The sequence below is a fragment of the Aethalodelphis obliquidens genome, unplaced genomic scaffold (genome assembly GCF_003676395.1).
Source record: "Aethalodelphis obliquidens isolate GAN/ISIS:26980383/991018 unplaced genomic scaffold, ASM367639v1 scaffold53, whole genome shotgun sequence".
NCBI lineage: Eukaryota > Metazoa > Chordata > Mammalia > Artiodactyla > Delphinidae > Aethalodelphis > Aethalodelphis obliquidens.
Genome location: NW_020837997.1, coordinates 11,336,634 through 11,349,227, shown reverse-complemented (window position 1 = coordinate 11,349,227; position 12,594 = coordinate 11,336,634). Strand labels below are relative to the sequence as shown.

The 12,594-nt window shown below is 56.3% G+C and overlaps 1 protein-coding gene across 1 annotated transcript; it reads left to right on the top strand.

The window, feature by feature from the left end:
- Nucleotides 1–3,550: 3,550 nt before the first annotated feature.
- Nucleotides 3,551–12,035, top strand: SHD (Src homology 2 domain containing transforming protein D). Its single transcript, XM_027085463.1, has 6 exons — nt 3,551–6,971; nt 8,062–8,167; nt 8,246–8,434; nt 9,679–9,802; nt 10,917–11,036; nt 11,619–12,035. Exons 1-6 carry the CDS (start codon nt 6,675–6,677, stop codon nt 11,803–11,805), a joined length of 1,023 nt encoding a protein of 340 aa, XP_026941264.1. The 5' UTR covers nt 3,551–6,674; the 3' UTR covers nt 11,806–12,035.
- Nucleotides 12,036–12,594: the final 559 nt, after the last annotated feature.

Sequence of the window (12,594 nt, the reverse complement as noted above, 5' to 3'; positions counted from 1 at the left end):
AGAGTTTAGGGGATGAAACGACCCCACTTTGGGGATTCGCTTTCCTAAGGTGATTTCCTTGCTTAGGACAGCACAACGAGGTGAACCAGGGTCCAACCAGGGCTTCTGATGAGGGCTTGGGGGTCTTACATTACAGCTCCATGGCTGCGAAGACAGGACCTGGGTGGGTCTGATTCCAAAGCCCTGACAGGGACTCCCCTGGCGGTCCGGTGGTTAAGACTCCACGCTTCCACCACAAGGGGCGCAGGATTGATCCTTGGTTGGGAAACTAAGATCCCACGTGCCTCTTGGCGTGACCAAAAAAAAAAAAGCCCTGACGGTGGGGACTAAAGCCAGCCCACACTGGCAGCTAGTGAGAACTGATGCGTCGTGCATCTCTTCCCAGTTTTGCACCCAGCGGCATCATGTTTATGGCTTAAAATTGGCCACCACGGAGTGTTTACACCACGGAAATCGGCAGATGCTGCAAACCAGTTCCCCACACCAGAGCCAGCTGTGAAGCCCGTACCAGCACACCACTCCCTGTTTTCCCCCAACTCAGCATCCTGCAGACAGTGCCCTGGACGTGGGCCATTCAGAGACTCTGGGTTAAAATGTCATCCAGGGAATTCCCCAGCGGTCCAGTGGTTAGGAACTCGGCGCTTTCATTGCTGAGGGCCTGTGTTCAATCCCTGGTGGGGGGACTAAGATCCCGAAAGCTGCTCGGCACAGCCTAAAAATAAAAACAAAAAATAAAAAGTAAAGAAGTCACCCAGCTTAAGTAGTTGTGAAAAGAAATTGGGGGGCTGGGGCCTCTCTGCTTCATTTCAATTCATTCTTTCAGACGGTTTCCTGAACTGCCATTGCTCTTAATCCACCACAATTTTTGCCATGTACGTGCACCATCCGTTGCTATTATTTACTTAACATTATTGTTAACCTGACTCCGTTCTAAAACATGGGTTACCAAACTCTGAACCACAGGCCAAAGGTGGCCTGTGGCCTGTTTCTGTAGATAAAGTTTTATTGGCACACCTACACACCCATTTGTGTGCATATCACCCACGGCTGCCTTTGCTCTCCAATGGCAGAGGTGAGTGATTAAAACAGCAATTCTGTGACCTGCAAAGCCAAAATATTTACTCATATATCGAAATAAGATGTAAACAAATGATACTAGAGGTGGCGCTAATGTTGCAATTAAAGCAGGGTAGGGTAGTTCTGATGGGAGTACTTAGGAGGTGTGCGTACTGCTTGTGGCTCTCTGTATTAGTTACCTAGTGCTGTGTAACAAGTGATCCCCAAATCTAGCAGCTTAAAACAACAGGAATCTGGATGTGGTTTCACTGGGTTCTCGGCTTCAGGGTCTGTTACAGCTGCAGTTGAGATGTTGGCTGCGGCTGGGGTCTCACGGGAAGGCCTGACTGGGGTAGGATCCGCGTCAAGCTCACCCACGTGGTTGTTGGCAGAATTCACTTACTCATGGACCCTTAGCCAGAGGCCACACTCAGTTCCTTGCCTGCACGGACTGGCTTCATGAGAGTCTGCTAGAAATGACGGCCCATCACTGTTGCAGTATTCCGCGGTTAGAAGCAAGCCACAGATCCCTCCCACGTTCCAGGGGAGGGGCTCACCTTGTGTGACAACCAGGAGGTTGGGGTCATAGGAGCCACCTGAGGGTCTACCTGCACACCCCCCTGCACAGTGAGCTTTGCAAGGGTCCGTGTGTTGATGAGTGTGTCCCCAGCACCTAAGACCAGCTAGGCACTTAGTAGGTGCTCAATTAATGTATGTAGCCTGAGTGAGTATCTCCCCATTCACAGATGAGGAAGTTGAGGCCCAGGGAGCCCCACGCTTCTGCCCACTGTCTGCCACCCTCCCCTTTCCTCCACACTACACTGGAATTGTTTCTTTAATTCTTATTTTCCCCGCAGGCTTTTACGCTTTGCTCTCCCACCCGTGTCTTGGGAACAGTTTGTCTCCTGGTCCCCAATTTTCTTGCAGGGGTTCCCAGGGCCGAGCAGGCAGAGGGACAGCGTAGCAACACTTTGGACAGGGGGTCTGTTGTGTGTGCTGACCCTCCAGGGCCTCAGCCTGCATGCCCCCTCGCTCCCTGCTCTGAGCCCGCCACCCCGAGATCCATACCCCCTTTTTGCTCTCTGGAGCCTGCCCTTCCCGGCTCGCTGCCGACAGTCCCCGTCCCCCACGAGTTCCATGTCTGTCATCTGGTCCTTGGGAGCTGTCAGGCCTCATCTGGAATCTCCTACATCAACTTCCCTGGGGGCTGCCTGGCTGCTGGAGCACATCAGAGGGACTGGGGGGGTGGTCTCCCCTATGCTGGAACCCCCTCCCTCCTGAGCCTGGGCTTCACAAAGGAGACAAGGGGCCGCTCCTGCTTCCCAAGCTCTCGCTGAGGGCCAAGCGCTGCCCCAAGCTCCCTCCATGCCAGGGCTCTGCCACCCATGCCGTCGGGCACATGCTCCCTTACCCACCGCCCCATTTTACAGATGGCAGGAGGCTCCTTGGCCAAGGGCTCAGAGTGGGTGAGGGGCTGGACCTGGCTTTGAAACTGTGAGGCTCCAAGGCTACACCTTCGATCACCACACCCTATAGACTGGGAGCTTCCAGGGAATGGTCTGTGCTTCCCCCATCAGGTTGGGGCCCTGGAAGGCCAGTGTTAGACTGGGAGCCCTTGAAAGCAAGCACGTATTTCCTGTGTCAGACTGGGTACTTCGAAGGTCAGTCTTATGCCTCCTCCATCAGACTGGAAGCTCCTAAGGTCAGAGCCGTGCCTCTCCCTTCAGACCGGGAGCCTATTGACGCTTGCACACATCTCCTCCATCAGACTGGAAGCTCCTAAGGTCAGAGCCGTGCCTCTCCCTTCAGACTGGGAGCCTATTGACGCTTGCACACATCTCCGTCAGACTGGGGGCTTCTGAGGGCAGGACTATGTCTCTCCCATCAGACTGAGCTGAAGGCAGGGCTGTGTCCAGGAGCTTCTGAGAGCAGAGGTCGTCTCTTCTATCAGATTAGGAGCTCCTAAATCAGGGCCATGTCTCCTCCATCAGATCAGGAGGTTATAGGTCCCACCATGGGTCATCCCCACTTGGTCCCCTCCTGTCCTGGTGCCTTGGCTCCCATCCCCCCTGCAGACATGGGGATCCGTGAGGTGAGAGCAGGCGCAGCCCCCAGCCAGGGACCCCCTCTGGCTTCTTCCTGAGGTCCCATCCACCCTAAGCATCTGTTGAGCACTTACTGTATGCCATACAAGAAAATACTATTCAGGGGCTTCCCTGGTGGTGCAGTGGTTAAGAATCCGCCTGCCAATGCAGGGGACACGGGTTTGAGCCCTGGTCCGGGAAGATCCCACATGCCGCGGAGTAACTAAGCCCGTGCGCCACAAGTACTGAGCCTGCGCGCTAGAACCTGTGAGCCACAACTACTGAGCCCAACTGCCGCAACTACTGAAGCCCATGCGCCTAGAGCCTGTGCTGCACAACAAGAGAAGCCACCGCAATGAGAAGCCCGCGCACCACAACGAAGAGTAGCCCCCGCTCGCCGCAACTAGAGAAAGCCCGTGCGCAGCAACGAAGACACAATGCAGCCAAAAATAAGTAAGTAAAAAATAAATACATTTATTTAAAAAAAATTTTTTTTAAGGCACCCAAAACAGTGCCAGGCAGTAAGCGCTCAACAAAGGTTAGCTGTTCCATTTCATAGACGGGAAAACAGGCCAGGTCACTTACTCAAGGTCAGGTGGGCTGGGATTCCAGAAACCCAGCGCTACCCGGGAGGAGACCTTGATGGAGGAGACCCTGATAGACCGTCTTTCAGACCCTGAATGCTGGGGAAAAAGAGGTCCCATCAGCCCAGGACCTCCAGACCACTCACCTCCTTGCCTTTGTCCATGCAGTGCCTGCCTCCTGGCTTTGCTCTCTTGCTCCCTCCTCCCCCAATCAGAAAGGCAAAACCCAAGAGGTTACTGGCTATTCAAGGTCATACCACTGCAGGGCCGCCAGACCTCCAGCCCGGCTCTAACCCTCGTCCACCATCTCCCGCCCCTTCTCAAGCCCCATCCCTGCTCCTGCAGTGGGAGTGGGGGCAGCCCCAGGAGAACCCAGCTCAAAAGCGCAGGAAAGTCAAACGCCGTTTGATTCTGCCTCCAGGGCCTCTAATTGCTATTCCTGACACAGACCGGAATTAGAAGGCCCCTTTCAAATATTTATACCTTAGACATCGCGTATTTATCTGACAGGGAGAGGACTCGGATTTGATGAGATCTGTCAACAGCTCATCCCCGAGCCGGGTATTGCCTTGCGGCTGACAGAAAACAGGACAATTACTTGCCGTGCTCCCTGGGCAGTCCCCAGGGATGCTGCCTTGTCGCTGATCAGAGAGGACGGGGTGGGGTGGGGGTCTGTGTGAGTGCTCTTCGGAAGGGAGGACCAAGTTCAACAGGTTCGTGTGGAGGCCAACTCAGCCAAAGCAGGAAAGAGGAGGGGAGGACATACGGACACCCCTGCTGCCGTGAGGGGCCTTGCCTCATCGGCTCTGGACCTCAGTTTTCCCATCTGGAAAATGGGGCTAACAGTGGAGGGGAGATGGAGAACCTCTGATTCCACGAAGAGACCTGATGGGGGTCGAATGCCATCCCAAGCCAGGCCATATCACAGCATCCAGGCAGAAATGAGCTGTGGGGTGTGTCTCCCCTCTCTGTGCCTCAGTTTCCCCATCAGGAAAAAAATGTCACATCCTCCTGATGATCCTTCCTCCAGCTCTCTGAGTTTTTCCTATTAGAAACCCCATTTTTCAAATCAGGAAAGCAAAGCGTGGCCTGCATAGACATTGCCCAGGCCCCACTGTTCTTTGCGGGGGGCGGAGTGGGGGAGAGCTCACAACAGTGTCAGCTCTGACTTGCGTCTGGTCTTGCCTCCCCTCCAAGCCACACCCACCCTAGGGGGCTTGGAGGAGGGAATCTGAGGTTCCATCCTTCCTGACTACCCCTCTCTTACTCTTTCTATTAGGGGTCACTGAGCAAGCCCCCTTATGGGGAAAGAAAAAAAATGTGTTTGCTTTGGAACTGGCCAGCAGCTCCCTTTGCCTATCTTACTCCCCCCAAATCCGTTAGTGTCCTCGCCCCCTGACAGCTGCAGCTGCCAACAGGCAGCCAGGCCAGGCGAGACACCTCTCATTTCTGTCCCCCTCCCGGCCTCCACCCCCAGAAACCACAAAGGGACAGATGCCGAAGGCACACTCCAGGCACAGATACCATCTCCTTTCCCCTGGCCAGCTGCCCCAAACCCCTTCCCCCATCCTGCAATTAGTCCCCGGGGGAGAGGGGACGGAGAAGAGCCCTCTTGGGGGAGGGGAAGCCAGAACCCCGTCCCTTCCGTTGCAAACCCCCCTTCCTTTGGCTGCCTCAATATTCATTTTAGCCGGTGACCTCTGGAACAATTTCCACAACCCCAATCTCCTGGTCAGTTTCGCCGCCAGACCCTGGTTCAATTTCAACCCTCAATAGTGGTCACGCTCACCCCCTCTGCTGGTCAATTTCATCCCTGCTCGCGGTCAAGTCCAGCCCTCCATTTCCCGGCCAATTTCCACCTCCCCTCCCTCTCCCCCTTCCCCATCTCAACACCTCTCGCTCTCCGGAGCAAGGTCAGCCCCTGTGGGTTTCCACCTCCCGTGCTCCTCGCTCGCTCCTGCCAGCCTCGGTCCTCCGGGTCACTGTCCAGCCGCCGCGGCCTCGGCCCCCGCGACTCCCGCCCCGCATCCCCCCTCCCTCCCCGGGCAGATGCTCCCCTCCCTCCCCAGAACAGCTGAAGGTCTCAGTCACCTCCGAGGGGAGCGCAGGGGGAGGGGAGGGGAGGGGGCGGGGAAGCCTTGACGTCGCTGCCCGGGACCCGGCCCGGTACTGGTAGGGGCTGGGGCGTCCGTCTGAGAGCCCCCTCCCCAAAGTCCCACCTCCCGGGCGCGCGCCGGCGGCTGCGGGTAAAGTCTCTCCGAAAGCGTGAAGGGGGATTGGAGATTTTATTTTCCTTTGTGCCCGCGACTGGGGCCGGATCGAGGCGGCCGGGCCGGGGGCCGCGGGATTGGGGCTCCCCCCGGAGCGGCGAGGAGCGCAACAAAGGATGCGCCGCACCGGGGTCACCGTCCCCGCGGCCCAACTTTGCGCGCGGCGCCCGAGTCCCCGGGGAGCCTGCCCGCTGCGCTGAGAACCCAGGCGTCCGGGCTGAGCCAGGGCTTGGGGGCGTCCGCAGGCGGCGCTTTCCCCGCCCCCGGCCCCCAGGAAGGGATCCCGGAGCTTCCCGGAGGCAACGGGTGGCCGAGCCGTGCAAGGAGAGCGCGCTGCCCGCGGAAACTCCGCGGATGCCCCTCGCTCTGGCTGGACGACCCCGCGCTCCGCGTTCAGGGCCCTACGGGGCGCCCCCTTCCCCCGCCGTCCTTCCAGAGCCGGGCTAAGGTGCGCTTTTGCTTCTCCTCCCCCTTCCTCCCTCCTCTGTCTCCTCCTTTTCCCCCCCTTTTCCCCCTCCTCTGAGCCCAGCCAAGGGTCACACCTGATCTTTCTCCTCCTCCCTTCCTCCCTTCCTTCTCCCCCTGCTCCTCCCTGGGGACTCCGCCGAGGAAGAGGGTCCAGAAGAGGGCATGTGGGTCCTCTTCTGACAGTGGCCAGGTTTGGGGTGACACTCGCTCAAATGGCCAAGTGGCTACGAGACTACCTGAGCTTTGGCGGTCGGAGGCCCCCTCCGCAGCCGCCCACCCCCGACTACACGGACAGCGACATCCTGCGGGCCTACCGGGAACAGAAGGATCTGGACTTTGAGGACCCCTATGAGGATGCAGATGGCCGCCTAGAGACCGACTCCGCGGGGCCCGGGGACTCCAAGGGCCCTGGAGAAACCAAGTACGACTCTCCAAAGCACCGGCTCATCAAGGTGGAGGCAGTTGACATGGCCAGAGCCAAGGTCTTGCTGGGCAGCCCCCGGGAAGAGGTGCGTGGCTAAGGCCCAGAGGTTGGGTGGCCCCAGGAGACTGGGTGGGGCGGCCAGGCTAGGTTTCCCCAGGACTTTGGGGAGCGTGTTTTATGTGTTACCCCAGGGAAAGACCAGGGCACCAGCCGGACACTCCCCAATCCTCCATCCGCTTCGTGGAGTTTGATATCTGCCCCTTTTCACTGCACAGCGCTGGTTGTCCTCCTCCCTCTCTGACTGGCTTTGTGCCCCTGTCCTCCTGCTCCCTGATTCCCCCCTTCTGGATCCCTCCGCACAGCTTCCCTTCCTCTTAGCAGCTGAAGGGATCTTCCTTAAACAGATCTGAGTGAGTCAGTTTCCTGTGGTCACTTAAACATCCTCACCACTGCTCTCCACCCTTGCTCTCTTATTACTCCCATTTTGCAGAAGTGGAAACTGAGGCTCACAGAAGAGAATCGACTGGCCCAAGGTCACATGGCTCTAGCTTGTTAGAACTTGAACCCAAACCTGCCTCCAATGCCCATGCTTTTTTTTTTTTCGGTACTTTTCCTAGAGGATCAGGGGGTCCACCCCAAACCCTCAGTGGAGAGACAGAGAAGGCTTCAAAGAGGGTTACGGTAGGCTGTGTCAGGTAGTGGTTAATGGCACAGAGAAAGGTAGGAGGAAGCAGGGACTCGGGGAAGCAGACAACCAAGGATCAAGCGCTGCTTCTTACTTATCAGCTGTGTGACCCTGAGCAAGTCACTTGCCCTCTCTATGCCTTGGTTTTCTCATCTGTAAAATGGGGATAAGGTACTTACTGAGTGTTGGTGCTACAAGTAAATATATGTGAAGCCTTTAGAACAGTACTGGGACCTAATCATTAAAATGATTGAAGGAGGGAGGTAGGGATCTGTGTCGGGGAGAATCAGAACAGCATAGAGGAAGAGAGTAAGGGAAGCTCTATCTGCAAACACTCGCGGGTGGAAGAGGAAACTACTTGCTTGGAGGGGATGTATCAGATGACACAGAGACAGCAGGCAAGAGGTGTAGTATTGCCCAGCAGGGGTATTCAGAGCTAGGCTTGGTCCCCCTGAACCCTTGACTCCCTCCCCTTCCTTTCTGTCTCCAGTTGGAGGTCGACACCGAGTACTCGGACCCTTTTGATGCCCAACCTCACCCGTCACCCCCGGATGACGGCTACATGGAGCCCTACGATGCCCAGCGAGTCATGAGCGGTGAGTGGGCAGAGCTTGGGGGAAGGTGACAGGGTCCCAGGTGGGAGTGGGAGCTGACCAGTGTCCTTGGCCTCCCAGAACTGCCATACAGGAGGGTGCAGCTGTATGACACTCCCTATGAGGAGCAGGACCAAGATCTGGGAGATGGGCCTCCTTCAGGGTGGAAACCTCGGCAGAGCCGGCTGCCCCAGGAGGATGAACGGCCAGCAGACGAGTATGACCAGCCCTGGGAGTGGAAGAAAGACCACATCTCCAAGGCATTTGCAGGTGCTTCTCTGACCCTGACCTCTGAATGCCTGTGTCCCTCTATTTCCTGCTCTGGTCACATCCCCTGTTTCAACTTACAGAGTAAATCCCCATCACCTGTCACTTGGGTAGTTTGTTAATTCTCACTAAAGTGTGAATGACTGATAGTCATAATCTTCCCAGGAGAATCTGTAACTTCCTTGGAAACTGAAACCCCATTTATTTATTTATTTATGCTGCACCGCGTGGTTTGCAGGATTTTAGTTCCCTAACCAGGGATTGAACCCAGGCCCTCGGCAGTGAAAGTGCAGAGTCCTAACCACTGGACTGCCAGGGAATTCCCCTTTCAGAGTGCAATGGAACCTACTCATTCTGCTCAGTATAGTGCAGGAATAGGCTTTGATGTCACACTAGATCTGGGTTTGTGTCACTTGGGCAAATCCCTTTATCTCCCTGAGTCTCAGTTCCCTTACCTGTGAAATGGGGATCATTCTAGTACCTATCGAATAGGGTACTTGTAAATTGAGTTCTAAAGTGCTCAATTACACAGGAGCCGTTGTGGAAGAAGGTAGCATTTCCTGGAGTCGATTCGTAACTGAGTTGGGTAAGCTTGGATAAGTCTCCGAACCTCAGTTTCCTCTTCTGTAAAGAGGGAATAATAAGGTCAGCTTTAAGAAATAAAATAACTTGGACTTCCCTAGCGGTCCAGTGTTTAAGACTTCGTTCTTCCATTGCATGGGGCACGGGTTCGATCCCTGGTCGGGGAACTAAGATCCCACATGCTGCATGGTGCGGCCAAAAAATATATATATAGGAAAAAAATACCTTGGACCAGGAAGAGTTGTGCGTACCCAAATCTGCCCCAGAAGTTGTATGACTGTGAGGGAACTTGGAGCTCAGTGCCTCAGTCTACCTGTCTGTATATTGAGGGTGGTTTTCTAGCTCTATGAGTTGGCCAAAATCAGGCAGAACTTCCCACCCACCCCTCTAGCCACACCCCCTGCTCTCTGATTTATCACTCAGGGAACTGCCCACCCTTCCATGCCACCAGATTCAAGAATGACCACACCCCTTTCTTCTGAAGGCTAATTGGTTGCTCGCGTACCAATCCCGCCCCAGCCTTAAGCCCAACCCCTCCTCTTCTGGGTTCTGATAGGTTGCCCTAAGCTGGCACCGCCTTCCTACTGAAATTCCACTGGCTTGCCCCCACCCCACCCTCTTGAGATAGGCGGGACTTAACCATTTTCTCTTTAAATCTTCTCCAGTGCAGTTTGACGGTCCAGAGTGGGAAAGAACCTCAGGCTCAGCCAAGGAACTCCGGAGACTCCCGCCCCGAAGCCCCCAGCCTGCAGAGCGCGTGGACCCGGCCCTGCCTCTGGAAAAACAGCCGTGAGTGGGGAAGTTGAAGATGGAGTTGAATCCCTCCCTGCCCCACACCAGCCACAGATTCCTCGGGCCAGGGGGGCTGGAGGAACTTTCACTCATTCACTTCATTCATTTCCTCAACTAATCTTCGCTGGGTGACAGCGCCTGCTGTGGGCCAGACACCCAGCTCGGTGCAAAGCAGAATCAGGTGGCGTCTCCATTCCCTCCGGCGTCAGATTCTGGGTTCAAATCCCTTCTCTATCTTTTGGCTGTGTGGCCTTGGGCAAGTCACTTAATCTCTCCAAACCTTGGGCTCAACACCTCCAAGACAGTGTCTGCCTCACACAGAATAAAAGGGGATTTCCTCCCTTGAGTGGGGTTTATAAGCCTGAGAGCAAAGAGACATCTTTCTCACCCCCAGGAGATCTTGTGGTGAAAGTGGGAGAAGCAGGATTTTGAAGGGGTCCCAACTTTAGGCTGGGGTGAAGCTCACAAGCTGGGAGAGTCTGGGTGTTCTCTGTGTCTCTCCAGTCTAGGAGCTTCTCAGGGAACTCCCCGAGCCCCCAGAGCCCAGCCCTGTGAGTACCAGGGTGTGTTTATCACAGTCATTCCCAAACCTCTTAGGTGGGCCGTACAGAACTGCCTAATTAACACAAGCACAGGGTATTTTCTTTCAATACAAACAACTGTTTGGTGCTCATCTGTCTTTGACACTTTGCTCCCACTGCTAGCTTCTCTTTGAGCACATTAAAGAAAAATATTATGTAACAAATGGTACAGGTGGGTTGGGGATACAGGATGTGGTGAATCTCATGAAAGTGATATGCAAGTGATTCGAGTTGGGGGATTAGGGAGGGGTTGAGGACACTTGGAGACCCAGCTGAGGGAGGCTGTAAAAATCAAGGTCGGGGTATGTGCTGAATTGGAAGGAGCAGCTCCAGGTTGACCTGGGTTCAGCTCCCTCCCAGGGAGAACCTTGTCTGCCTGAAAACCAGGCTCCTCTTGAGAAATCCAAGGGAATTTGTCTCACTTGTTTGCCTGGACGTCACAAGTCCTTGAAAGAGCTGTGCCTGCATCCAGCCCCAGGACGTGTTGGAGAGGGGGATTGCCCTTCAGGAGACCTGTCCCCACCCCCTAGGTGGTTTCACGGCCCGCTGAGCCGGGCAGATGCCGAGAACCTCCTGTCGCTCTGCAAGGAAGGCAGCTACCTCGTGCGGCTCAGCGAGACCAGCCCCCAAGACTGCTCCCTATCCCTCAGGTGAGACCGCAGCCCCCTGGAGGGACAGAGGGTCTCAGGACTGCGTGCTTTCCGGAGCAGAGGGGTGTGTCTCCAGCAGCCAGTGGGCGGGACTTCCAGGGCTGATGGACAGAGCTTTCAGGCCAGGGGGTGGGGCTTCCAGAGGGGCCACTGGCTTGGTTCCGACTGAGAATGAACACCCTGTCACTGGAGGTACGCAAGAAGATGGAGAGGAAGCCATACCGTAGATGTAGGGCTTGAGTGAGATGGGGAACCAGGGACCCTAGACTGAGGGTAACCCTAGTGAGGAGCCCAGGACAGGTAGCACAAGGTGTCAAGAGGTTTGGAGAGAAAGTGCCTTCTGTGTTCCTGGGGAGGGACCTCCACCTGGTAGGAGCTCCAGCCTGTCTTGATAGGGGACAAGCTCGGAAGGCATCCCCGCAGTGTGGAACTAGCCAAGAGCTTGACGCCAAGTGGCTGTTAATCAGAAATATTAGGGGATGCCAGCGTCGGGCTCCTGGGGGCCATGAGGGGGTGGCTTTAGGGTTGGAGAGTGTGGGCGGGTCTGGAGTGCTGGGTACCCCCTCTGACTCCTGTCTCCAGGAGCAGCCAGGGCTTCCTGCATCTGAAGTTTGCTCGGATCCGAGAGAACCAGTTCGTGCTGGGTCAGCACAGCGGCCCCTTCCCCAGCGTGCCGGAGCTGGTGCTCCATTATAGCTCCCGCCCACTGCCCGTGCAGGGCGCTGAGCATCTGGCCCTGCTGTACCCCGTGGTCTCACAGACCCCCTGACTGAGCCTCAGCCCCCCGCCCTGGGCTGTGAGGACCCAGATCAGTGGCTGCAAACGGTGGAGGTCTTCCCAGTCCTGGAGAAGGCTGGATGGAGAGAACCCCGCCCCTGCCCCTCCAGGCTCTGGGTCTTCATCAGAGCCGCCCTGCTCAGCCTCCTTCTAGGTTCTAGGGATTAGAATTGTGTCTCGAAGCCCTCCTCTGGCCTGGAAAATAAATAAGTTATTGTGTGTTTCAAGTGTCCTTTCTGGGAGGTGGGGATCTCAGCCCCTCAGAAGGAAAAGGGGAGGCAGACCCTTGGAGGGGGAAGAGCATCCCCAGCTCCTTGTTTTGGGGATGGAGCTGGGGTTGGAGCCTGAATGGCTCACAGGGAGGGACCAGAATTCAGAGAGCTGGAGACAGGCAGGGAGAGAGAGGCATGGAGGCAGATAAAACTCCGGAGACAGTGGATGGAGACCAGCAGATTAAAAAGATGGAGAAACGGAGGGGGCGAGGCTCTCAGGCCAGCCCTGCCCCCACCCTGCCCCTCCTCCTTATCCGGGGCGGGCGGGCGGGCAAGGGCTGATGCTGCAGAAAGGACATCTGTCCCCATGGAAACAGCAGAAGTGGGGGAGGGGAGCCAGGCCCAGCTGGTGTCACTTCAAGGTGACAGTCGGGCAGGAGACGCCGGGGGCTGATAAATGCCAGGAAGCCCCGATCCCCCCCCCCCCGCACCCAACTCCAAGCCTGCCTGGGGGAGAGATACCAGCTGGGGAGGGGGTGCGTCCAGCTCCGGGCACGGTTTTGAAGCCG

Bases quoted from the DNA above. Each gene is read 5' to 3' on its own strand.
- SHD (XM_027085463.1), top strand. From the start codon at position 6,675: ATGGCCAAGTGGCTACGAGACTACCTGAGCTTTGGCGGTCGGAGGCCC. The intron at 8,168-8,245 runs GTGAGTGGGCAG...TTGGCCTCCCAG, and splicing joins TGCCCAGCGAGTCATGAGCG to AACTGCCATACAGGAGGGTG. The intron at 11,037-11,618 runs GTGAGACCGCAG...TCCTGTCTCCAG, and splicing joins GACTGCTCCCTATCCCTCAG to GAGCAGCCAGGGCTTCCTGC.